We start from the raw sequence: 27,983 nt of genomic DNA, 5'->3' as shown, positions 1-27,983 counted from the left end.
TCTTTTTTTTTTTTCTTTTAAATTGTCTTTTAAGCGGTACACAGAGGCTGGAAACTATTTCTAAATTTGTCATGAAATAGGTTTTGAGGAGGGGGGGGGGGGGGGGTGCTGCCGTGAGTATCCCAGTATATCCCAGCACATCTTTGAAAACAAAGTGTTTAATATAGCACAGGTTGTAAAGGAGCTATCCACCCCAAAACAACTTAAACACTACAATAAACTGCTGTTAGTGATGCCTCATACTGGATGTTTCCTTATGTTTTAAACCTGGCAGAGATCTGATAGTGTGCAGGTTTTTGTGATGTTTTTTGGAAACGTTGAAAAGCCAGTGCAGCTACAGCAGACCTAAAGCTAAGTCTTTAAATGTCTGTTTTATTTTATTTTTTCCCCTTTTTTCTTTTACACAAAACTGCAGAATTTTGTATTTCTGCCCACAGGTAAAAACCTAGCAGGGTGCCACAGCTTGATGCTAGTCCGCTCATCAAAGTTACTAAGTGCATGCTGGGAATTGTAGGAGTCACTGATTTTTGCAGTTTACCAGCAGTAACAAAGAGTGGAAAGTGTGAGATGATTTTGGGGTGGAGTCTTCCTTTTTTCTTGTGCACGTCTGTGTTGTGTATCTGTATTGTATTCTGCCTGCTCAGTTTTAAGGAGCAACGCGGTTTCTAACGGGCCTTGCAGATTGGTGCGATCGCCCTGGTTTGCGTTGACAATGTGTTGACACTGATGAATGAATGTGGTGGATTTGACTTGGCAGCCTCGATGGCAGGCTTGTGACGTGACTTCGCCTAGATGAGGAAGGGGTGATTAAATCCACCACCTTAAGAGCTATTATTACTTTTTAAAAAATGTTTAACAAATTATTGTCAATCAAGATTAGCCTGTTTCATTTCTAAATAATTAACTGATTTTTACTGCTGCCTTTTATTATTTTTATTTTTTCCCAAGAATCATCCTCTTATAGAATATTTACAGTAGGTTTTCCAAAATGGGAAGACATTGCTCTTGCTGTTTTCTTACAGGACCTGGTCGGTTACCTCGCGTACAAGGAGGGAGAGAGGATTCAGAAACACCAGCAAATAACTAAAGAGATAGTATCTTACCGTTGTAGGCACATAACAGGTTTAAAACAGTGTGTTTTCATGAAAGCCATCATCAAATTACTGATGCCGCGTGTGTTTTGGAATTCATTGGCAAAGACGAGTATTTATAGGAACGCTGAGTCATCTTGTTAATGGATTACATGTAAAACAGGTTGTGTCACTATGGGGGCCCATTCACTGATACTGTACTTCTTACACATTCAGTAGATATGTATATGTTGTTTTTGCACAGTAATAAAGCAAACGAATTTCATTAATATATGGAATATTCATGTTACTGTACTCATGATTCAATAGCTGTAACTTTTGTCTTTTTTTTTGTGACCTTTGTTTTATCATACCAAATTCTGTATGGACTGTATGTAATAATGCCCCCCATAAATGCTTAAGGAAACATGGTCTAAGGTGCTGTTCAGTTTTTGGGGGGGAAAAAAAACAACACAAGCGGTACATTTTCAAGCCTGAGGAGGTGGGTTTGTTACATTTAGTCAGACAAACAAACAAACAAAAAAAAGGAAAACTCAGAAAAGGCTGTGCAGGGCTGCAATTGACCTTGATAAACAAAGAGATGGCTCAACATTTATTAAAAAAACAAACAAACAAATATCCACATAGCCAGCGGTTGCCATCTAGAACTGCTCTGACCAAGTAAAACATTTTTTTCCTTAAAAGCATTTTCATTCTGGTACTTCCAAGAATTTTTCAAATACACAAGTATTTTCCACCCAAAATAATCTCCACACATTATTTAGCTTCTCTGAAGTTATGAGAAGGCTTTAAAATCCAACAGATGTTTCCATGGAGCAATTTTTAAATGGGTTTTATTTGGGAGCTTTTTATTGAAATAAAAGAAGTTACTGTGACGTAAACAGCAAATAAATATGATCTACAATGTTAAAAAAAAAAAAAAAAAAAAAAGTTTAGTCTAATTTAAGGAGTTTTAGTGGTAATTTCCACAGGGGTTTTTTTTTTTTTTTTTTTTTTTTTCCCACTTCATTTTCTCAGGAGTTACTTTGGTTCCACAATCATACTACATTTCAATCATCCTGTTACGTTGAGCGTGGCGCTGCTCTTCGCCTTTCCCATAGTAAACTTCACCGTGCCGCTCATGTCCACGCTGGTGCTCTTCAGGATGAGTTTGTGGACTGTCCCGTGGTTTTCCAGGCGGACAGAGGGCCCCGGTTTAAGGTTCTCTCCATTCAAAGTCCAAACCGGAGGCTTATTTATGGCGACTGATAACTCACACTGGAAAGTCGCTGGCTCTCCCTCCATCACTTCCACGTCCTCTAGCTCTTTCACCATCACAAGAGCCTGGGCTGGAGCAACACAGAACAAATCAGTTTGACAAAAATGTATTTAGGGTGTTCCACTTTAGCTTTCCGCCCCAACTTACCTTCCACCATCAGTTTGGCTTTGGAGGTGTGCTCTCCGACCTCAATGCTGTAGGTGCCCTCATCCTCCACAGACACCTGCTGAATCACCAGTTTGTGGGAGCAGCCATCAGCCAGGATTTCCAGTCGGTCTGAGGAAACCAGTTCCTCCCTGCCTTTGTACCAGGTAGCGCTGCAGTGAGGCGAGGAGACTGTGCATTCAAGGATCACACGATGTTTCTCCAGAGCTGTTCTGTCTCGCAAGGGCTTTACAATAGAAACTGGAAGTTCTGAAACAAGAGGAAATTCAACATATAGATGATTTTAAGTCACTGATATGTCCAAGAAAAAGGCCAGTAAAATATTCTGAAGATAAAGAATTAACTTACCCTCTACCTCAAGGTAGGCAGTAGATTCAACATCCCTGGCTACAAAGCGGATTTCTCCAGCATCTTCAGCTTTAACGTTACACATCAGCAGGAAGTGTTTGGTCCCTGGAAGAGAGCAACAATTCTCAGACTTGCCAACAGTGTACAAGTGGTCTTTTGCTCTTTCTGCTCTTTCCAAGGTCGTGCCACCACCAGAGGTACCGCTAAAACTACAAATAGAGAAATTTAAATCCTTCTCCTCTCCAAACGAGGTTTGAGGGTTTTTCCACAGATGGTGATGCCATTTTCCGGAGAACTGATTGGTCAGTAGGCAGTGATTTCATACCTATTGATCTCCAATCTGAAACTTAACCTGCTCTGGAGCAGATTATGGTATTTTACTCTTGTATTATTTATGATTTTATGATTGGTTTCTAAGTATCATAAAAATGTCTGCCTTCTCTGACCTTCAGTGCGGATCTTGATGGAGCTGGTTGGTCGGATCCTGTGGCCGTCTTTGTACCACTCCCCTGTCACGTCCTCCAGAGAAACATCACACATGAAGACGGCATTCTGGTCCTCCTGGATGTAAAGATCCTCCAAATCCTGCACTATCTCCAGCTCATGCTCTGCAAGTTAAAGACGGCAAAAAGATCAGATGGCAAAAGAAGAAAAAAGTTATTTTCCTTAAAACCACTAGATGGAGGTATTGTATAAGCTTTACTCCAGCTACTCACTGGCTCCAGTTGGTTCAAAATGAATTGTGTTAAGCCAGTATCTGATCAGAGGCTTACCATAAACCTCCAGCGAACAGGACGTTTTGATTTCCCCTGTGTCGCATGTGTAGGTGCCAGAATCTGCCCGGAAGCACTGCAGGATTTGACAGAACCTCTTACGACCCATTGAGTAGATCCGACAGTTTTTCCCCGGCTTTAGCTCCGAACCGTCCTGAGTCATAGAAAAAAAAAGTCAAAGGCATTCTTTATTCATTATATCACTCTTAAAACTGTCACCTTGCTGGTATAATAAGACAAAATAAGGGCAAGATTACTGAGAGTATTTACTGGTTGATTTTACCTTAAACCATCTGACTTCAACATTTTGTCGGGAGAATTCACACTCCAGGGTGACAGGAAATTCCTCCTCCACACGGGCATCAGCCAGTGGTTTCAAGATGGACACTGGTGTTTCTGTCAGTTTAGTCAGTCCAGTCAATCAGTCAGTGAACTACTTGATGAAGGTGTAAAAAGTGAAACCAGTGAGCTTCACGGGCTTGTATTTACCTTTGACTGTGAGCCTCGCTGTGGTGCGCACTCCTTCAGCTGAGAAGGCGATGGTGCCTGTGTCCTCCAGAGTAAGGTTGGACAAGGTGAGGCCATGAACTCGTCCATTGGTGCTCACCCTACACTGATTGTTTGGCTTGACCCGAATGCCGTCCTTTTGCCAGCTGCCCTCCACATCTGTGTGCGACAGCTCCACCACAAAGGAGGCAGTCTCTCGTTCAAAGGTTTCTTGGTCAGTCAGACCTTTGCGGATGGCGATTTTACGGGCTGCACAAGAGTAGATTAGTGAAAGCAGTGAGAGGTGAGAGGATACCATAATTATCAAATTATAAATTGAATAAATATCTATTAAATCATTGAAAAAATTATTTTAAAAAACTGAGAGAATTCTTTTTTTTTGCAAACTGTATTTTGCTGATATGCATTTGAAAGCCAAGATTGTGTTTCAAGGACAACTGAAGGTTGTGCAAATATAGACAGAGCTCAGTTTATCATGTTACAAAAACACTAGCAGGAGCAGTCCACTGTCACTGTGTCACTCTTGTACACGGCTGAATAACAGTATGGCTGTGTTTCAAAAGCCTTTTCACACTTACAGGTCTGGCTCGGCTATTCTCAGTACTTCTTTACACTCTGACATGCTGTGAAAAACACCTTCAGTGTGTACTGTTCTTTAGGCCCGAACTCATCTGTGTCAGAAAAGATACCAATCACAAAGTCACATGGTACACTGGCTTCTGAAATGTCTTGTTTTATAGTCTTCAGAGCCGAGTAAGTACTGGAAGTATCTGGCTAGTGTTCTTTCTGCCTCCTTTTATCTTATTTATTCACACAGCGGTTAGGTTTGAACAGTTAAATCCAGACACAATAAGCAATTTTAGGAAAAGTTCATTTCTTCACGTGCTATTTATAAAATAAACAAAAAGGCTTGTTGCATTTCAAATCAACATGAGCTTTCTCCAAAATGCTTTTTATCGTCTTAAGTTGTTTGGACATATATTATATGATTGCTGCATATTTTTGGCTTTATATACTTTTCTATATGTGCTTTTCTGAAAAGTGGTAAGGTGTTTTTTTCTTTTTGCATGTTTTAAAATCCTGAAAACTTCACTGGTGTCTCTTCCCATAAAAATGAATTAGGATCTGTAATTTGAGACAGATACGAGATAAGAGTGTCAGCCCGTTAAAATATGAAAAAACAAATTAAATCAAATAAACACACACTAATAAAAAAACACTTCACAGAAAAAACAACAGTTTCTAGATGTATATAGTTATAGCATTAAAAAAAATACAAATTAAACATAATTAACACAAAAATTAAGAAAATGCTTTTTTCATTCAATATTTTTACTCGTGCTTTGAGCAAATATGATGAGTTCAACTAAAAAAAATCAAAATATCAGAAAATGGTGCAGAAAAATCTGAAGTTTCCAAATCTAATCTAACCATTTTGAAGAAGCTATGATTTTGAGACCTACCGTATTTTCACGACCATAAGGCGCACTTAAAAGTCTTAGATTTTCTTCAAAAAGTGCGGCGCGCCCTATAGCGCGGTGCGCCCTATGTGTTGTAAGGAGGACGTAGTAGAGAACACCATGAGAACGTTAAAGGGTGAAGTGTGGGCGTTGATCGTATATACCGGGACAATCGCACATACCTGTATAAAAGAACAGGTATGTGCATTATGCAGGACATCGTTGTTTTAACAACCCTGAAAATGGCAAAGAGACACGCTTACGAAGCACAGTTTAAACTGAAGGCCATCAGCTACGCGGAGGAACATGGAAATCGAGCAGCGGCGAGAGAATTTAAGATTAACGAATCGATGGTTCGCAAATGGAGGAAGCTGGAAAACAAGCTCCGGCAGGTCAAGAAAACGCAGCTGAGTTTCCGCGGACATAAGGTGAGGTGGCTCGAGTTGGAGGAAAGACTCGAGCGGTGGATCATCGAGCAAAGAGCGAGCGGGAGAAGCGTTTCGACGGTCACCATTCGGCTAAAAGCAGTTTCACTAGCTGAAGAGATGAACATTGAACATTTCCAAGGAGGTCCGTCTTGGTGCTTTCGTTTTATGAAACGGTGCCATTTTTCCATCCGGACCAGGACTACGGTAGCGCAGCAACTTCCAGCGGATTATAAGGAAAAGCTGGCCATCTTCCGCTCCTACTGCAGCAAACACATCGGCGACAAAAACATCCAGCCCAGCCACATCACAAACATGGACGAGGTCCCGCTCACTTTTGACATCCCGGTGAGTCACACTGTGGAGAGGAAGGGGACCAGCACGGTAGCGATACGCACAAGGGGGTATGAAAAGTCTTCTTTTACTGTTGTGCTTGGCTGCCATGCTAATGGACAGAAACTGCCGCCTATGGTGATTTTTAAGCGAAAGACTTTGCCTAAAGAGAAGTTTCCAGCAGAAATCATCATTAAGGCAAATGAAAAGGGCTGGATGGATGAGGAAATGATGAAAGACTGGCTGAGGGAGGTGTATGTAAGGAGACCAGGTGGTTTTTTCCACGCATCACCATCGCTGTTGATCTGTGACTCTATGCGTGCCCATCTCACAGCCGATGTGAAAAAACTTGTGAAGCAAATGAACTGTGAGCTTGCTGTCATTCCGGGAGGCCTGACAAAGGAACTCCAACCGCTGGACATCGGTGTGAACCGCCCGTTCAAAGTAAGGCTGCGAGCGGCCTGGGAGCGATGGATGACCGGTGGAGACCACAGTTTCACTAAGAGTGGAAGGCAGCGCCGGGCGAGTTACGCCACAATTTGCCAATGGATTGTAGATGCTTGGGCTAACATGTCTGCTGGCACTGTTGTTCGAGCTTTCGCAAAAGCCGGCATCGTTTCCGAGGAGCCGCACGGCACGGAAAGTGACTCTGACGGTGAAGACAGTGAACCTGGCATGTTTGATGGAGATTTAGCGCAGCTGTTCAATTCAGACACAGAGGATGAGGACTTTGATGGGTTTGATTGATGATAAAAATGTGAGTACCAAACTTTGTTTTGCTCCTGCTTTATTTTTAAATACGCACACTTGTATGCTTGTGTGTTGTTGATGATGACGATTATTGGTAATAAAAATGTGAGTACCAAACTCAGTTTTGCTCCTGCTTTATTTTTAAATATGCACACTTGTATGCTTGTGTGTTGTTGATGATGACGATTACCGGCAATAGAAATGTGAGTAAGGTACCGAATTCAGGTTTGCTCCCGCTTTATTTTTAAATACGCATACGGTACTTGTATGCACCCTATGGTCCAGTGCGCCTTATGTGTGTGTTAAATACAGTAAGGGCACACATAACTGAGACTGCGCCTTTTAGCACAGTGCGCCTTATGGTCGTGAAAATACGGTAATGCCCTGGATGAGTCTGATAAAATATATCTCAGATTAAAGTATACTAAGAGGGATTGAAACCTGAGATCAATAGTTCGGTAGAAACCCTAACCCTAATGACACAACTGCATTATCGGCATTATCTGCTGCAGTTCACTTACGTTCTACATTGAGTTTGACCTGCGTCCGGTCATGCAGAGTCTCGCACCGGTAAGTCCCCCTGTCCGACAGAGTCAGGTTGTGGATGGTGAGACTGCGTTTGCAGCCGTTCTGGGCCAGCGTGTGTCGGGGACCAGACTGGATAACCACCCCCTGCCTCATCCACTGGACCTCACCGGCCTCCAGGCTAATCTCTGCCTCCAAGGTGGCATCACCAAACTCCTCTGCCATAACAGCTTCCATTTTCTTAGTAAACATGACCTGAGCCTCTTAACATTACAAGAGTCAGAAAAAAATGATCAACTGCTGATCATCTGATGATCACAGATAGAAGATAGATGGATGGATTTTAATGTCTCTTTTAACCTTGACGATTGGCCTTACCCTGAACTTTGAGGCTGGCTTTGCTTATTTGTCCTTCAGCTTCTGCTGTAATTTTTGAGCAGTCCAGCATCTGGCACTTTTTAATCACCAAGGTGTGGCACAGGCCATTGTGGGTTGCCTGGAAACGATCACCCAGAGTGATAGGCTCATTGTCCATGAGCCAGACCAGCTGGACATCCTCTGGGGAAACCACACACTTAAAGGTTGCATCTTCTCCTTCCAGCACTGTAGTGTTGTGGAGTTCAGTGAGGAACTCAATGACTCGGGGCACTGAAAAGACAAAAGTTATGAAGCTGCTACCTCATTGAAAAGAGGAGAGGAACTCTATTTCAATGCATACTTACTTTCTACCCTCAGTTTTGCAACAGTCCGGTCATCTCTGGACTCACAGGTATACTCGCCAGCATCCTCTCGAGATAGACGATGAATGGTCAAGCTTCTTTCGACTCCATCTGCCCTAATGGAGAATCTCCTGTTTGGGACCACTTCTACTCCATTCCTTAACCACTGGACGTCCGCTTTTGGCTTGCACACCTCACACCGAAGGGTCACCATACCATCAGCGTGGGCCACAGTGTCTCTAAGCGGCTTTGTGAACTTAATTCTCATTTCTGTAATACAGACAATCAAAGTTGATATGAGAAGATAGGCCAGACTGAGGCTTTCTACAAAGCTGTTCAAAATGCAAAACAAAATTTTAACCTTTCACCAGCAGGCTGAAGTGCATCTGGTCTGTGTTGATGTCACAGGTGTACTCGCCGGCATCAGAGCGTCTCAAAGGCTCGATAGTAAAAGTGCGTTTATGGCCCTCCATGAGTGCTCGGTAACGATCACCTTCAACGGGCGACCAGTCTTTCATCCAGCGCACTAGAGCGCTTTCCTTGGAAACATAGCTTGTCAAGGTCACGCTCTCTGCTTCGTAACCCGTCACAACAATGTCATCCTCCTTGTTCACAAATGTAACTGGAGTCTCTTTGATAGAAAAGAAAATTTAAAAGAAAGTTATATGACCTTTTTTCTCTTCTTTAAAGCTGTGAAGGCTTATTTTGTGGATTCGTACCTTGAATGCGTATAACGCTGACCATCTTGTCATCCACAGCGTCACACACATACTTTCCAGAATCGGAAGGCTGAACACAGGAAATGATGATTTTCCTCAGTGTCCCATAGCTTTCAATATAGGTCCGGTCATCACTGGTGAGAAGCCTGTCATTACAATACCACTGGACAGGGGCATTAGCACGAGATACCTCACAGGCCAGGATCAGGTCATCGCCTGCCATCATCTCCTGGTATTCAAGGTCATTTGAGTTTCCAACAATGGTCACTGGAGGCTCTGAGGGAAGAAGATGGATTAATTCATGCAAAGTTTTGCCAGAAATATCCTTTTGAAAAAAATGTACATACAGAGATAGCTCTTTTGTGATAATATCATGCCAGTGGAAGGCAAAATTATAACTACTTGATCCTGCCAGATACTAGCTGCCGTTTTGAAATGTTTTCAAAAATGTTTTCAAAAAGTCCAAGGCAAGATGCTTAGCCTTATCCCTTTCAAAAAATAAGTTTAACCTTTTATTTAAATAAATATTTAAAAAGTACTTGAAAAACAGCTAACTGCTTATCTTCATTGGAATGGTATGTATAAAACTTAACAGTTCAGAATTCCTCACAGAAACAGCATTGACATGAAGGTTATGAATAACCTTGTCATGGCCTCTGACAGAACGGAGTCTCTCAGAGACATTCTGTTCATGTAGATCGGAGTTCCAGTTGTGCTGACGAATTCTATTTACATTATAAATGCTCCTCTTAAGCAGTAACATTAGAAACCATAGCATACAATTGCATTGCTATGCAGATGATACCCAGCTCTATGTGTCTGTCAAGAGATATATTCTAAAGACACTTCTTCAGCATGAGAGTCAGAGAGTAGAAACATACACGCTGCCGTTTTTACTTGCAAGGGCAGTCACAGAGTGCTCGCAGTGGCTCAAGGACTCGCGCTCTGCCACTGTCCTGGTCTTTATTTATATACAACAGTAGGTGCATTCGTTTATTGGAATGTGGATGTGTGCGCGTGTGTGTGTGCGTGTGTGCCAGGAGAGGCTTCTCTACCTGGCACGAAGTGAAACTGCTCGTTAAGCTCTTATCTAGCACTAATAGGTACTGCTCCTTCCCTGCATGATAACGGGTCACAGTGAACTAAAAACAGTCTGAGTTATAAAGAGGTCATCATGCAGTATTCTATCATATGCAAACTTATTTTATTAAAAGTCTATACTGACTACTAAGTACAATTTTCTATTGACAGTGTCAATAAAGCTGGATGAAACACCTATTAGTTAAACTGCAGGCATAAAGATATAAAGGCCCGTATAACCTCTAAGTTCAAATAAAAATTAGACTATTTTACTTTGCTTAAAAATCTTAGTAACATGGTGTCTAACCAGATACAGTCCCAGTCAAAAGTTTAAGACCCCTTTATAAAATGGCAAAAACTCATATTTGCATGGTGGGATCTTAAAAAGTCAAAAAAGTTCCCTTTTTGAACATGGTCGGGTTGTTAAACTGCATAAGCAGGGCCTCTCACAGAGTGCCATCGCTGCTGAGGTGGGACGCAGTAAGACAGTCATTTGGAATTTCTTAAATGAACCTGAGGGTTATGATGGAAGACCCAAAAACATTTCACCAGCACTGAGCCAGAGTATCCAATTGGCTGTCCGTCAAGACACTGGACGATCCTTGACCCAAATTAAGGCCTTTATTGGTGCTGACTGCAGCCCCATAACCTTCAGACAGCATATGAGACTGAAGGGCTTCAAAAACAAAATAACATCTTCAAAGGCCTCGTCTCCTTGAACGCCACAGAACTGACCGTTTGGACATGAGACACTGAAAGGTGGTAGAAAGTTTTATTTTCTGATAAGAAAAAATCTTGATGGTTTCCAGTGTTACTGGCATGACAAGCAGATCCCACCTGTGATGTTTTTTTATGCACTGTAGTAGGTGCTTTTTCCTGTAAAACAGCCTGTTTCATTTTAAGTGTTGTTTTCAATAAATTGCATGCTCAAAAAAATGTTTTGTCTCACTCCCATTTCTTCTTGTTGCATGTTGAAGCTCTACCTGGAACCTTGTTAAGATCCAACCATGCAAAATATGATATTTTGCCATTTCCAAGTGGTCTTAAACTTTTGATTGGGACTGTATTTACCATGGATGGCATTGTTTTCGTCTGCAGTAACCATGTGAGGAAACTTGGAGTCCTTTTTGACCAGGATATGTATTTCAATGTGCATATTAAACAAATATGCACGACTGCTTTCTAAGAAAAAATTAAAAAAAGAAGAAAAATACATTCAGCCATATTAACCTTACCTTCTACTGTAACTTGGAAGCTGATACTGTCATCTCCGACATCCAAAAAATATTCTCCTGAATCTTCGAGTTCAGCATTGAGGATGACGAGCGAGCGGAAAGGACCTTCTTCCTCTTCACAGAACCTTTCATCACCCTGAACACGACAGCCATCCTTGTACCATTTGGCGACAGCATTGGCTCTGGAGAGCTCACACTCCAGCACAATGTCATCAGAAATCAAGAACTTTAGGTTGTTCTTGATCTCTGACTTTCCTAAAATCTTTACTGGTGGCTCTGAGGACACAGAATTGAAATTTTTATCTTTAAATTTCACAATGGGTCAGAAAACTCATACCGAGGCAATTGCTGCATCTTACCTGAAACTTTAACCTGGAAATCAATTTTATCATCCATAGCGTCACAAGTGTATTTGCCAGAATCCTCAGGAGTGGGAGAGTGAATTGTCAAACGACGAATGAGCCCATCTTCTGTGATGGTGACATTGCTGCTTTGCTGAATTTCTTCACCATTTATCAGCCACTTGACTTCTGCATTTGGTCGGGACACCTCAATTTCTAGAATCACTGGTTTGCCAGCAAGACTCTCCAGTTTGTCAGCTATGTCTTTGGGGCAAGTTAGCGTTACTGGTGGCTCTAAGTGAAGCAAAGAGAAATAAAGTATGTAAAATGTAATGTGATGATTCGTTTACTGAGTGACCATAGACCATAAATAATTAGCCTGAATGTATGCCTGTTTACCTGTAATAGTTACTAGGAAAGCCAAAGAGTTATCTTCTGTGTCACATACATACTCCCCCGTCTCGTGCACAGTGGTTATGGGTATAATGAGCCTCCGTTGGGCCCCGTCCACCTCCAGGATCAAGTTGTGCCCTGCCTCTACTTCTAGACCGTCTTTGAACCAGCGCACAGGAGCATCCGCCTTTGAGATCTCACAGCTGAGCTCCAGCCTCTCTGATGCCAAGTGAGTCAGTTCCAGCTCTGATTCACTGGGATAAATGATTCTTACTGGTGGATCTAGTACAAGTGAAAGATATTAAAAAAATAAGCATTTAAACTTATTTTATAGATTCTCTATGTTTCAATTTGATATCTGTTAGAAGAGGTGAGCACTAAAGTTTTACCTTTAACACCAAGTTGGAAGAAGATGGAGTCTCCATCTGTTTCACAGACATACTCTCCAGCATCCTCCTCTGAGCTGCAGAGAATTGTCAGCCTCCTGTAAGGGCCTTCTGATATCAGCTGGATGTTTTCACTCTCTGCCACCTGCAGGCCATCCTTGAACCATCGCACCTTCCCCCTGGAGCGAGACAGCTCGCACTGCAGGTGGATCTCCTCTGAGATGTAGCTCTCAATCACCACATCGTCTTTAGGTTCCACTATCATCACTGGAGGCTCTGTGTTTTTTGTTTGAGTAATAAGAGCGAGGTCAAATGGTGCTCATAATGAATTAATAATCTATTTGTTCCACAATGCCACCTTTAATCTTTTTATTCTCATTTTAAAACTTCAGGGCCAAAACACAGCCAAAATATGTTGTTAAATGCCTTTTGTTTTTACCAACAGGAGTTGGAGGAGAAAGGTCAGTGTACCTCGGACATTGACTGTGAACTCCATGCTGCTGTTTCCTGCCTGACAAGTATAACTTCCAGCATCTGAGGTTTCTGCAGAGCGGATAATTAACCTCCTCATGGTTCCTTCTGCCTGCAGAGTTATGTTGTCACTGGGCTTGATCTCACAGCCGTCTTTATACCTGGGACACAGACACAGATAACCGTAAAGAGTCTCAAAGAGTTTGTTTTAGTTACATTAAAAAAAACCTGTGTCCTACTAAGAGGTTGATTGTGCAGTAAACAAAATGATGCAGGAAGTATTTGAACAGTTAGACACTGGAAACACAGAAGACTACAGACTTTACAGATCTACAGATCTGTCTTTATTTGCAAACAGGAATTCTTCAGTCTTACCACACAACTTCAGCATCATCTCTGGAGACATGGCAGACCAGCACCACAGGGTCCAACTCCATGCTGCTCTTATGAAGTTCATCCTCAGCGACCGGACTGAAATCCACCGGAGGACCTTAAAAACAGGGTAGAAGGAAGACTGCATGTCAATGGCTGGAGCTCAAGGTACTACATGAACTAGCCCTCTAAAAATTGGAGTGATTCTTGGTATGGTTTAATAATAAGCCCAGATGTGGTCCAAATGTGTTAGCACAGGTTTTAAACAAGGTTTTGGTTTCTTACAAGACATAAAAATCAGTCAGAGACACAGTTGTTTATATTCAGTGTCACTTAATAATCCAAGAAACATCAGTATTTTCATGATATGAAATCCAGATAGTATATTAAGTATGCATTTTTCTGTATAAGAAAATTAACATGTGATTCTTTAAGTAAATATAACAAAGTGGTCAATTAATATCCATGTTAATGTTAATGTCTATGTTAATGTTAAAGAAGCTCATCAGCATGTCATCTGTTCATAAACCAATTACCTGCAACATCCACATTGAATGTGATGACATCCCCTGAAGTTTCACATGTGTAAGCTCCAGAGTGAGATTCCTCAGCTGACTGGATCACGATCCTCCTCATATTCCCATCCGCCTGGATGTTTAGACCATCTGAGACCTGAAGCTCCTTGCCATCTTTGAACCAGGATACTTTTGCAAACGGATGGGAGACTTCACAGTAGAGTACAATGGCATCCCCTATGTCCACCTTTTTCTTGCTGTCTAACTCTGACAGAGGACTGAATTTCATCACGGCAGCTGATGAAAAAAAAAATGAACACAGAAATAAGCAAACTTAAAAAAAATGCATCAATCACAGGTTTTTCAGAGGTTTTTACACCTACGTTTAACGTTGAGCACAGCGGAATCCCTGACTCCGTTAGCTATGAAGGTGACCTCTGCTTCATCCTCTGTCATGCGACTTTCATGGATCACCACTGAGTGCTTTGTTTGATTGTGTTGTATTGAATATCGTCCGCCGTGCTGCAGTTGAGCACTATTGAGAAACCAGGTTCCAACCATTGGGGCAGACAATTCAATGGAGAAGCGAGCATCTTGTCCTTCTACAACCTCACAGCTTTGGAGGCGGCTGAGGATCTTGGGCCCAGGAACTAGCAAGTACAGAAGAAGTACAGTACAGGTATTAGTCAATTAAGCCTGACAGATATGTTGGCCCTAATAATATTAGCTATTTGCACATATATTGGCATCAGAATTTACAACAGAATTAAAAAGTAAAGAAGAGACAGGAAAAATGTCTTTCTACTATGTTATGTGTTGATTTTGCACAGCTTGCATAGTCCGCCACCAGAGGGCGCTCTGCAACTTCCCTGTTGGCAACAATGTCTGAACTGCCACAAAACATCAACCAGCTGATCCAAGCAGATCTGGCAGTGCATAAATGACTAATACACGACTTGTTGTGACATTAAAGCAAGATTATTTTTAAACTCATTGTCATTTTATCATTGGTGTCTGAAAGAAAAAAATATTGGTCCATATTTTTAAATTGCTCAATTTAGTCCTATAAACATATCCTATGTCGTACACTATTAGTCAACAAATAATGCGTAGTTTACTCTAGAAAATTACAGGAAAGTGCTGGAAGTTAAATTTACCAGAAGGAAATTGTCATTTTACAGTACTGTCAGCTGTTTGGTTGTCATTATAGTTTCATATTAGTTCTCTTACTCCAGTCTACATAATATCTACGTTTATCACTGATAAATATGTCCTTTTTCGCTTAAACCTTAACACTTTTCTTTGCCACACTGGAGACCACATCAAACACCCACAACAAATTTAAGCACAATTAAACTGAAATAACCATAATTAAAAGAAGAAAAATTATTAACATTTATATGCTCATGGTTTCTCAGCAAGTTAAAAAAACAAACGCTCTACCTAAAAATGTATACAATTTTGTGTTTCATATTTAAAGTAAACTGTAGTGTTTTTGAATAAAATTATATTCACCTCAAAGAAGAGTTTCAAGTAAAACTTTAAAAAAATGACATTTAATATATCTGTATGTAAAATCTGTCGCCGTGTGCTCCTCACCCAGATGGACAACTTTGGGAAACTCCACATGGCCGCTTCGTCCATATTTGTTAATGCAGCAAACTCTGAAACGGTAGTTGCCCTCGCATCGTACAATGTCACCGGTGACCTCAGCTGAGGTGGCGGTCTCTGAGGTGAAACACTTCTGCCACTCCTGAGAACCCACTTCTTGCATCTCCAGCACAAACACAGAGCGGGTGGAGGTCTGACTACTGGGGGCGGGATCCCAGTTAAGTAGCGCACTGTTGGGTCTGTCTACATCCATTTTGACTCCCACCGGACAGATAGGTGGGCAGTGTCGTGTGGCTGAAAGACAAAGAAGAATAAAGAATGTAATAAGGGTGGATTGATAAAAGGCTGATTGTCAGAAGGCATCATTAAATTCACTGAAACTAGTTAGTTAATTAGTATACAAGCAGAAGCAATAATTGTAATGTATTATTAGACAAATGTAAAAATAATTAAATAAAAACACATTTTGTCTTAAAATTAATACATTTAGACAAGTGAGCCTACATTTTTGCATATTACTCCTTCTAAAAATAAATTTGCCATCAGAGTTCCCACTCTCACCCCCAGCAAAAACACTCTACTGAATGTAACAAAAAACAAAATGATCCTGCAACAAATAAACCTGAAATAAATGTTTATTTAAATCTCAAACACAACCTGCAAAGCTTCTTCAAATCAAGGCAAAAAAACCCCTTAACAAACATCTACACAAAGTGTTTGCTAAATTACCTTTGACTTTGAGGCGTGATGAAGTCTTGGATCGTCCTGCGACAAATGTCACAACTCCCGAGTCGTGATAGGCCACGTTGACAAAGACCAGAATGTGAGTTTTGCCAAAAGACTTGAGGATTGTTTGGTGTGTTTCATGTAGCTTCAACCCGTCTTTGAACCAGTGGACCTCCATGTCGTCGTTCTCCACCTCCACGCAGAAGGCTGCGTTCTCACCCTCCAGGACCTCCAGTTTTCGTGGAAGCTTACGAACAATAGTACCTGTACGGATAAAAATCAATGCAAAATAGTTTTTCAAAATAAGCTTAAAAGCTGCATCAGGTAGTTTCCCCCTTTGACCACACACTGTGCTAGCAGGTGTTTATACAGAGATCATTTAGCTTGAAATAATGACATGAATGGATATCATTAAGTTAATGCGATAAAGCAAGTGTGCATTGAAATTTTGTCTTCCTGAAATACTAGTCCTAGAAATACCATCCCTTTTTACAATAATTTGATGCACCGTAGCCTATTTTTCACAGTGTACCTTTAACTGAAAGCTCAGCAATGCTCTTTGCTCCATCAGGCATCTCACAGAGGTAGACTCCATCATCGTCTGTTCCCACATCGTGAATAGTGAGTCTTCGTTTGGTTCCTTTCTGCTCCATCCCATATTTACTGCTGGGCATCAGCCTCTGGTCTTCCAGGTACCAGGCAGCTGGGAGTGACTCATCAGGTACCTCACACTCAAGCACGGCAACGTCCCGCTCTTTCACCTCCACGTCTTTTAACGGGCGCCTGAACCGCACGGCAGGGCCTGAAGAATAAGGACAACGTTATCTTTGGTCCAAAGTGGATGAATCGTACATATATATGGGTACATGTGTGCAAGGATTGATGGAGATGCCAAACAAGAAGCTGTTTCGCAGTGCTAGCGTAGATTTAGAAGACAGCTCAAATTCACTGCATTGGCAGCAGGCCTAGAAAAACTCAAACTCAAAATAATAATTAAAATATAATGTGTTGAAATGAAAAAATTTAGCGCAAACACTTAATTTTTGATTCTCTTTTGCTACCATATAATAGTTTTCAAGCAGTGATTAGCAGTGGTAATGTTCCTTCATGTTATCTGTATGTTAATGACTGGCATGTTGAGCCCATTAACTAAACTGACTCTTATGGTAGAGGCAGCTCACAGATGCAGAATGAATCACATATGAATGGGGTAGCATTTTAACTATGCACAGCCCTCACAATTGCAGCTCATGGTATAATGTTTTATTAGTATGGTTTAAGATATGCCCTCATTTATTGTAACTGGACATATACATATTCATTTCAGTTGTCCATTTTCAGTGACTAATGTCTTGAAAAGAAAGACGTTTCTTTTGTGTTATTCAAAAGGTTCCAACAGCATGAAAGCAATTTAATCTGCTTTAAGGGATAATATTTGGTACAATGAAGTGTTTTCTACACTCAAAAAAATGAAATTGGGTGGTTGTTACATGTAAAAGATTCAAACTTGTAATTTCAACTAAATAATTTCATTTTTCTAAGGTGAACATAATTAAATTGTGTAGCATCTGCATGAAATTCAGCAACTTAATTTGTTCTTGTTGAGATGACATGATACAATCTAGTAAGCGTGGTTAGTTGACTGGACTCACGAAATTCACAAGATCATATTAGATGTCAAACTGCAGGAAAATTGCTGGAGTTTTAAGAGGCAAACAGCTACACCCACACCACGTGTATGCTATTGCTATTTATTGTGGTTTAACCTGTCAAGGACAAAAACCTACAGAAAATTCTGCATCAAGCCTTGTAATCATAGCTTTCCTAGTTTTGTTCAGCCTGGATTGACAGCTTGGCGGTGTGATGGTTAGTGCTGTTGTCTCACAGTAACAAGGGCCTAGGTTCAAATCCACAATCTGGCTAGTTTGCAGTGTGTAATTAGAGTTAGGTTAATTGGTGATTCTAAATTACCCATGAATGTAAGTGCAAATGGTTGTTTGTCTCTATGAAATCATCAACCTGCATATTGGTTCATTAAGCAAGACTAGCAGTAATTGCCTTGATTAACAAAGTAGGTGTTCAAACAACAAGATTTCATTGCGTTTACCTGAAGTTTTTAACTTGTGTAGAATGAATTAAAACAAATTTCACTCTACATACTTAAATCCCTTCAAGTCAATGTAAGTATACACAACGTAATCTGATTACATCAAACCACCAAATGCCAAATGTGTTGGTTTGACATTGTCAAAAATGGGTTATTGCACTTGGTTAAATCACATGGAAAAAGGTGCCATGATTAAATTGTGTTCATCCAACAACAGATTTTTTTTGAGTGTAGGTGGTTATTTTCAGAGGTTTTATAATAATGTTTCAATGTTAATCACCTTCTGTGGTTTCTGTTACTCTTTTAATCACTTTTTCCATTTACTTGTAGCATTCAGTGAACACAGAGGACTAACATTATTTGGGTTAAATATTGTTCAAGAAGAATATCACATGTCATGTTCTTCCATGAAGGTTGCAGAAAAAAGAACAGGTTGCCATACCTTTAACGGACAGGTGAACGGCACTTAGGGTGTTTCCCAGCGCGTTTGATGCTGCACACACATACAACCCTGTGTCCTGCACTTTACAGTACAGCACCTTCAGGGTGTAGTAGCCCTCTCTGTCCTCAAATATCAGATGACGTCTGTCAGGCTCTAGGGTAACTCCATCTTTCTTCCAGATGATCTCAGGTTTCGGCTTCCCTGTTACAAAGCAGCGAAACTTGGCGTGTTTCCCCTCCACTACTGCAAATTTCTTCACTTTTGACGCATCGACAGGTGGCTCTGCTGTGATCCTTGACAAACTGGGCCTCCCACCCCTGTGCTTTGGTGACCACTGGCTGTTAGTGTGACCAGTCGAGGATGTTTTGCTGTCACCTTGCTCTGGTACAGGTTCGACAAGAAGGACGGCCCCAGCCAGGGCCTCACCATGGCAGTTGACGGCCTTGCAGGTGTAGACGCCTTTGTCTGGCATACGCGTCCGATATATCTTGAGTTGGAACCAGCCACCATCTTCATTTCTCATGCTGAAGTGAGAACTCTCAAAGATGTCATTGAGTTTCTTCCCATCCTTTTCCCAAATCACCTCTGGCAGAGGAGTCCCCCAGATTTTACAGGAGAAGGCAGCGTCTTCGCCTCGATCCACACGCAGAGACAGGGGCTTGATGAGGAATCGCGGTCTGTCATCAGATGTTAGATCAACCTCTGCTTGGTTTTTGCTTAGCCTGCTGTTCCGTTCTCCATTCAGTTCCCCTCCATTTGCCTTGCAGTGTTCACCATTTTGCACTGCATTGTAGCCATTTAGGTGTCCCACAAATTCTCCATTTTCTTGCATAGGCTGCGCCCCACCATTGACCACTAACTGTCTTGCGTCCTCATCTTGTTGCTGGGCCTCTCCTTCAACTTTAAGTGAGGCTGCTGCATAGGTTTCTCCTATGCTATTTCTAGCCTTGCAGATGTACTGGCCAGCATCCTGCTGGGTCACTCTGGTAATAGTCAGCAAGTAAACCTTTCCCTCCTCTGAGATCTTGTAGTGTCCTTCAGACAGGATCTGGACATTTTTGCGTTCCCAGATCACATCTGGGCGTGGGTCTCCACCGATTTGGCACTTCAGTGTTGCATCTGTTCCACACTGGGCCACTACAGGACGTGGATAGCCTAAAACACGAGGTGCGCCACCAAAAATATCCATGGTGATGTCACCTTTTGTTTGGGTCGAATGAAGAAGTTTCTTCTCAAAATGATCTCCTTCTGTTTTGTAAAGAGCTGAAAGAGAAAGAAGATTATTAGTTCAGTAGATGATTAAAATCTGCCATGAGTGCAGCTTTTGAGTTCAAACCCCAAACCACCATCTAAACAGTAACTGTGTGGTTATTGTGTCCCAGATGGGTTCATCAGTAATCTGACTCAAACTGAAAGCAGAATGAAGAGTGAACAGTTTTATAAAATACAATAAAATTATCAATCTCCATTAATTCCACGGTGTATCTTTTTCCTGCCTTCCTCCTCCCATCGCCAACCTTTCACGCAGATGGCCGCCCCTCCCTGAGTTTGGTTCTGCTGGAGGTTCCTTCCTGTTAAAAGGGAGTTTTTCCTTTCCACTCTCACCAAGTGCTTTTTTCAAGGGGGGTCTTCTGATTGTTGGGGTTTCTCTCCATTATTGTAGGGCTTTTACCTTACAATATAAAGTGCGTTGAAGTGACAGTTGTTGTTATTTGGCACCATTTAAATAAAACTGAATTAAATCAAATTTAAAAAAAAATCTGAATACTCAATATAGTTCCCAAAGCTGAAGTAAAGAAGTTTAGTGGTTTTGCGAGGTGGGTATTGAGCAAACACTTTTGGTTGTCTCACAGCTGGTGCTGTAGCTCAGTGAAGAGTGTATTTATAAAGCAGTCTGTCCAAAAAAAGATGCTGGAGCCTCTGTGTCACATAGCACACACAAACACACCTGCAGTCACTAACTAGGACCAACTAATCCCTTATATACATTCATGTGTACAGAATGTTGCTTGCAGTCTTACTGTTGGCTTCTCTTTGTCAGCTCATTGTAACATTCTAGCAACAACTTAAACAATTTAGTATATAAAGCAAGGGTGTCAAACATAAAGTCTGGGGGCCAGAATTGGCCCGGCAAGGACTCCAATCGAGCCCACTTGACAGCTTTTGAAAATGCGAAGGAAGTAATAGATTTTGACTTATAACTGTATTTTCAAAGGTTTTACAGCCTTTATGACTGATAAAAATCTGCCTCATTACCATTCACGCTAAGCCAAAGTAATTTACTAATAGATAAACACAATGTCAAATGAGTTTGATATCCCTGATCTAAAGCTTTAGCCTCCATTTGTTTCCTCTGTGTTGTCACCACCTTTCTTTTTGCTTTGAGAATGGCAGCCATTTGTTCTCTGTGACACATCACGCTTGGAAATCATCTAAAGAGCATAAAGTCATACAACTTTATGACAAGTAGAGGCACATCCCAAGCTCAGTCAGTCTTAGAATGTTTTGTTGGCACATGTAAAGAAAAGATCCTCCTCAGGCATTTTCAGGAGAGAGTTACACAGTGACACAAAAAAAGAGTTCAGAGGATAGACTTACCGCTTTAAGAAATGCTGTCTTTATAGCATTTGTCTCTCTTGTGATGCCTTAAAATGTTATTCTTAAAAATACAAGCTGGCATCAGTTTACTTGGATGATTTTTGGTTAGGTTAGCATTCAAGACGCACGTTTAGAGTCTTCCGCTCATGTTCCTTGTTTTCCTGGTTTGTCTTGTTTGGAGCACCTGCTGGTCACTCAACACCAACGCAGCTGAGAAAAGTGGTATCTTCCATTCACATTTGGTTGTCCAGAGTCATAGTAATATCTTAGTTGTGTCCCCTCAGTCTGGTGTTGGGTTGCAGGTGGCAAGGAGTAAAATGACCACAGCCTTTCAGCTGAGTGCCTGGTTTATGCGTCAGCTCTGATACTGTCATTGTCCAATAGCTAAAGAGTGTGGTGTGAGAGAGAGTGAGCTGGAATTGGTGGTGGGGGGCAGTAAATGCTTTTGCAGCTGCTGCCACTGCAAGCCACCCCCTAAAAATACCAGCAGCTTCAATGACACTGGGCCAGATAAAGTTAGGCTCCCCATTGACAGGCTATGGTTCGCTGAAGATAGAAGGGGGCCGAGCTCTGCGATGGATCACTCAGCTTAAAAGATATCCTGAGTTAAACCTTTAAAAGAGAAAGGACGCCCTGCCTGCTGGAGCTCTTTGCCTCATGAGTCACGCTGACCCATAAATAGGGTCAAATTAGTGTCACACATTAGAAAATGGTTTATACTGAGGGATGATCAACAGATGGAAGTGAAACAAAGAGTTTGGTGTCATGATAATGCAATTCACGCTAAAAAGATAAAAGACTATGTCATGGCTTTCAGATACACGGCCATATATATATTATCTTAGTACTGCAGCATCAGTTAATGTTACACAATTGTAACATAGTAACTACCATAATTTTTGTAACCAGCATTGCTAACAACTCATATTAATACACTCCACGCCCTGTGCTTCATCTCTCTTTTTGTGTGTCAAAAATGGTTGTATGTTTGTATTTCAGCACATATTAATAATTGAAAAATCTGTTCTCAGTGATAAATGGGTTATATAACACTGTGATTTGAAGAGAAATAATACAAAAATTTCATAAGGTGATAACACTTATTTTAATTCAGGCCCCTTTGTGGTACAAGTCTGGACAGGTAGGTGATTCAGAAGATTATAAATTGTTGGAAAAACTTAAAACATGAAACAAGATGCGTAACATACAACTGGCATCAGATTTCAAACTACGTGATCAAAAACTACTCACCTCTCCAGTTGTGTCTAAAAGATACACAGTATAGGTGAGCAGTACATGAACACTAAACCCATGTCGTCATCTTAGTATTTTTATTTCCCCCTGCGAGCACGGGTGCTTGTTCACTTATCAATTGTCTCCTTCTGTGGCAGATTTGAATTTGGTGTTGACACATATTGCCTGCATTCTCAGACAACAGCTCTCTGCCCTATCTCTTCAAGTGGAGCGTTTCGGACAGCCGAAGCCACTGATACACACTGCATGCAACCTGTCGTCACGGATATGTGACCTTGAATACAGGTCACATAACTTTGACCCCTTTGTGACGGCGCTGAATTAACACACCGGGAATATCATGTCAAGCACAGGCTAAACTTCCCTAAAGTGCGAGTATAATGATGAGAAATTCCTATTTTATATATGGGTTTATAGGGTTTTAAATAAAATATGCGATGTGATCTATCAAGCATGTATCACTGAACAGATGAATTAATACCACAGTCATTTGGAGGAGTCACACCACACTGCTCGCCCCATTTAAGGCTACTTATACCTCTGACATTACAATCCATGCGGTCATCCCCGCAGCTGTTAGGTGTACCAGGAATTAAAAGCACAGTTCTGCTCTTTGTCCTGAGATTGGGTTTCAATATCAAAAGCTGAAGAGGATTGACTGAGACCATGGGGTCTTTAAAAATATGTCAATCACCCTCGCTTCAAACCAAGGAAACTATTCTTCTGTGCTGTGTTAAAGTTATAAAAATATTCATATAGAGAGAATGCTTAGATTTCAGAAGGTTAAAAGCCTTTTGTACAACACTAAGTTAAAAGCCATACACAGAAATACTGTTTTTCAGTACTGTCCACCAGTGTTGGTCAAGTTATTTGAAAAAAGTAATCAGTAACTAATTACTGATTACTTCCCCAAAAAAGTAATCCCGTTACTTTACTGATTACTTATTTTTAAAAGTAATTAATTACTTAGTTACTTAGTTACTTTTTAAAAACATGATTTACAACCTGAATAGGTGATAAAGCGATAGATCTTTCAGCCCAATTCTACTTTTTCTACATAATCCATCATACAAAATGTAATCAAATGGAAAAGTCCCTTTTTAAAACTTGTTTTATTAGTTTTAATCTTTTAACTTTATGCATCAAGCAAAAATTTAATTATATGCAACATTCTCTTACGGGAAGAAATTTGTTTAATATTTCAACCTATTTTCTGCACATTTCAGCACATAATTATTTTTTTTTTTTTTTGTGTTTACACTCAATCTTTCAAATAGATGCAAGTAAAACACAGCAGAAAATAAATAAAGTCAAAGACTAGCGGTCCTTTTGCTCTATTTTCACCTGTAAAGCAGGAGTTGGGTAGGCGGAGGTTTACCCTGGTGCAGGTGTGCTGCGGTCAGTTGAAGAATCCACGAGTTTCTCTGTGAATTTCCCATTACGTCATTGCGCACTCGGTGCTTGCTTGGAAACGCTTTAAACGCTGCACGCTCATATTCTCTCCCGCACTCTATATGTTATCCATTGTTGATCTGCACACAGCTGTTGTCAAGAACGTCGCACTTGCTTACGTCACTGTCATGAGACATTCTCGCAAAAAAATCACGGTTTTAGTAACGCAGTAACGCAGCGTTCCTACGGGAAAGTAACGGTAATCTAATTACCGTTTTTGCAATAGTAATCCCTTACTTTACTCGTTACTTGAAAAAAGTAATCGGATTACAGTAACGCGTTACAAGTAATGCGTTACTGCCCATCTCTGCTGTCCACTAGATGTGTTAAGTTCTTATTTGTAGAGCATGAAATCAAAATAGAATGATCATTCTGGAAATACGTGGCCTTCTCTGGACAAAAGAGAGTTCAGTTCTGATCACTGCTAAACTGTTTGTCATTGCAGTCTTATTAAGATGGTTGATTTTACTGGGAATCTACAAAAACATTATGGTCCCAGGATGAAGTATTTATGTCCCCAGAGACTAGAGGAGGCACGCACACATAGACAGACAGGACCCCATCCATCTCAACCTTCATCACTGCTGTAAAAGACAAGAGTGAAGGTGTACGGAAAATGAATGGGATACTGAACTGGCAGATGATATAGACACAGATATCAACAACAACAGAGTCAAGTGATCACTCACATTTTGGCTCTTCCGCTTTTTCCATGCAACCAGCAAGCCTGCTGGGGAAAAAAAACTTCTGTGTATATGTGTGAGATAACTCCAAAAAAGTTCCAAAGAAATCCATATTTTATTGCCTTTGTAATGTCATAAAAACTACTTACTCAATGTCTCAAAAAGTTGGGCAGCAAAAGGCTAGAAAAGCAAGTACTGAAAAGAAACAGCTGGACAAACTTATTACATTGCTTGGGATCAGGTCAGTAACATGACTGACTAGGAAAAGAGCGTCTTAGAGAGGCAGAGTTTCTCAGAAGTAAAGATGAGCAGAGGTTCGCCTTTCTGTAAAAAACAGTGTCTATAAAATTGACTACAGTACATAATATTATCAAAAGATTCAGAGAATCTGGAAAAATCTCTGTGCATACTTGTAAAAATCTGTCGGCGAGCACAGTTTGCTGTACCATCTGTGCCAAAATTTGAGTTCATATCATCACCATTATCACAATAGAGAAAAGTGCTTGTATGAATGGGTGCGAATGGGTGAATGAGGCATGTTGTATAAATCGCTTTGAGTGCTCCAGAAGAGTAGAAAAGTGCTATTTAAGAATTAGTCCATTTACCATTTACCTGTGACCTTGGAGGTCATTCTTCTACTCTCTTTCAGGGAAATGAAGGCAGCTTTAGTCTGAATGCGAGTAACATTTCCTTTATAGGAAAAGCTTTCTCAACAAACACTGCCATACTGTCCCAAAGTCCTGACTCATGTGACCTGAACCCCGCGTGACAGGACTGACTCATTCCTAATTTGCAAGTCTTTACTTCCATTGACCCTCTTAATTTTTTAGTGGGGATCTTGAGCAATAGTTCGCTGGGTTTTTGAAGGTATTTCAAAGTTATTCTATGCACATTGTCTGCTTTTTTTTTTTCTTTTTACCTGTTTTCAGTCCAGTACTCATACCTATTTTCAGATGAATGTTTTTGTTTTTTAAGACAGCCAACACTGGCCTGTGAATCATTCAAGCATGCAAAGGCACCTCACTCTGATGAACTGGTGTTGTGTCATAACAGCTTAGTCATGGATTGGCCTCCCCGGAGCCCGTACCCAATAGTATTGATGCAGTGTGGGATCATCTGGAAAGAGAACAGAACAAAATGAGCTTTGGATGTCCTTCAAGAAGCCTGGAGAACTATTTCTAAAGAAATTACAGAAAAGCTGCCGACAAGAGATCAGGCTGTGTTGAAGAATAAAGGGGGTCATGCCAAATATTGACTTTCAAGCTTGTTATAGTTGTGAATTGACTTACTGTTATTATATACTGAAAGTTCGCACACATTTCACTAAATCACCTAGTTCCCATTTTTTTTTAGCAAAACAAAGAAGTGAAGCATGGTTCATGACCTTTGCACAGCCCTATATAATCTAAGCCCCACAAGCCAGATACATCAATTTGATTTGGGGGCAAATCATATCTGCTTTTTTCTTGAGTGAAAACTAAAAACAGCCAGCACCTAAACCTGTCCATAAGCCGAACACATTTTGCTTTTGCAAGAACAGCTACAAAGAATCTCTATAGGCTCCTCTTGTTCATGTGAATCTTTTATCCATTGGTTTTTTTCTTTCTTTTTGTGTTATTTCATATATTACATTATATGTGGAGTAGCATGACAATGTCATACTATGTCATAAGCCACACATCTCGGTAACATCCACACGCTCATCCCTGCAGGAGAAGGAGAGAGGCTGCAGATGGGGTGCCCATGCAAAGAGTACCAGAGGCAACAGGCAACTAGAGGAAGGCCACCCAGGTACGAGTTGAGAGCAGGTTCCCAGGGCCCCTGGCACCCAGGATCCACCTGGCACCCGGCATCCGTCAGCACCTCCCCTGACAAGGGGAAGGTCCAGGCTAAAGGAGGGGCAGAGGCGTCCACTGGAAAGGGGCGACCATATCCCACCGGGGGATACACACACACACACACACACACACACACACACACACACACACACACACACACACACACCACTTGTTCACTCACTCTCACCCACCCACTAGTGACACACAGAAAGACAAAGATATATGTGCACTCATAGACACCCCCCCCCCAACTAAAAATACTCCAAACTTAAAAATATAAACACAATGTGTTTGTATTTTTAAGTTTTGAGTATTTTTAGTGGCAGTTTTCGAATTGTTCTGTAAGCATAACATCAACATCAGTGGTGAATATACCCTGACTTCAGCTCAAATAAGACCTCTCTGGTTCCTAAAGTCTTTTGGTAAAGAAGTTTTTTTCTTTTTTTCACAAAAAATATTAAAAAAGACATAAATCTAGCATAGTGTTATGTTGGCTAGTAAATAACAGGGGTGCAGGCAAATGTTTGGATCTAGATCTTTTGTGTGTGTTTTTTTCCTGCCTGATCATTTGTTGTTGTGGACAATATTGTGAGAAAAATACAATTTCAGACAAAGCGAATACATAACACATTTATTTGAGGAAAGTTTGTTGTGCTCCACATGTTTTTTGTTTTGTTTTGTTTTTGGCATCTTGCTAACTTAGGATTTTTATACTTCTAGTTGTTGAAATAAATGTTGTTTTTGCCAAGTAAACTAAAAAAATAACTGCATAAAAATGTACATTCTGATATGGGCAACAGAAACTATATTATTATTATTATTATTATTATTATTATTATTATTGTCTTTGTCTTCTGTATGATATCATATCTCTGTATCATGCTGCTTACTTCCGATATCCAATTTTGAAATATAATTCCTAATATAATTAAGTGCTTTGTTAATAGCAGTTATTGCAAAACAGATAATTTGATGTAAAACCACAAAATTATGTCAGATTGTATGAATTAAAAAAACAGTATCCCTCTCAAACATGGCAGAAAACATTCATGGCATTTAGTAATGTGACATCCTTACACCTACTAGCACATAAATAACAAAACCGAGGCTAATGTAGATGAAAAAGATATAAATTAATGGAAATTTAAAAAGCTTTAAAAATAAAATCAGTATGAATAAGTGCCAGTAAGTAAGAGCTGTAATCTTACTTACTCTGGATGACTAGAAAAGTTAGTACAAGACAAACTTACAAACACTTGAAGACGAATTTGACTGTCACCCTCGCTGCAGGAATGATGATGAGAAGTAGCTCAATAATTTAAGTCTCCAAAATCTTTGATCTTAAATCGGCTGTACATGTCCTGTATGATGAAACTTACATGAAACTGAATACTGATTACAGTACA

At 40.6% G+C, this 27,983-nt stretch overlaps 1 protein-coding gene across 2 annotated transcripts; it reads right to left on the bottom strand.

The window, feature by feature from the left end:
* Positions 1-2: 2 nt before the first annotated feature.
* obsl1a (obscurin like cytoskeletal adaptor 1a) lies at positions 3-27,983 on the bottom strand. 2 transcript variants are annotated; one of them, XM_040038845.1, is made up of 26 exons: positions 27,828-27,983; positions 25,759-25,855; positions 18,753-20,015; positions 16,736-17,005; positions 16,207-16,467; positions 15,466-15,771; positions 14,250-14,516; positions 13,888-14,163; positions 13,355-13,469; positions 12,980-13,140; positions 12,512-12,784; positions 12,129-12,404; positions 11,748-12,023; positions 11,389-11,664; positions 9,074-9,349; positions 8,716-8,985; positions 8,358-8,624; positions 8,014-8,283; positions 7,632-7,898; positions 4,125-4,391; positions 3,919-4,031; positions 3,636-3,789; positions 3,309-3,470; positions 2,863-2,967; positions 2,497-2,763; positions 3-2,419 (listed from the first exon to the last, which is right to left on the bottom strand). In XM_040038845.1, exons 3-26 carry the CDS (start codon positions 19,939-19,941, stop codon positions 2,145-2,147), a joined length of 6,639 nt encoding a protein of 2,212 aa, XP_039894779.1. In that variant the 5' UTR covers positions 19,942-20,015; positions 25,759-25,855; positions 27,828-27,983; the 3' UTR covers positions 3-2,144. The 2 variants fall into 2 exon arrangements, with proteins under 2 accessions (XP_039894779.1, XP_039894704.1); XM_040038770.1 differs by lacking the exons at positions 25,759-25,855; positions 27,828-27,983 and adding an exon at positions 21,351-23,356.

Source organism: Simochromis diagramma, unplaced genomic scaffold, assembly GCF_900408965.1.
Source record: "Simochromis diagramma unplaced genomic scaffold, fSimDia1.1 OVJJ01000411.1, whole genome shotgun sequence".
Classification (NCBI taxonomy): domain Eukaryota; kingdom Metazoa; phylum Chordata; class Actinopteri; order Cichliformes; family Cichlidae; genus Simochromis; species Simochromis diagramma.
Note: the sequence above shows the minus strand (reverse complement) of the source record. Positions and strands in the feature narration are given on the sequence as shown.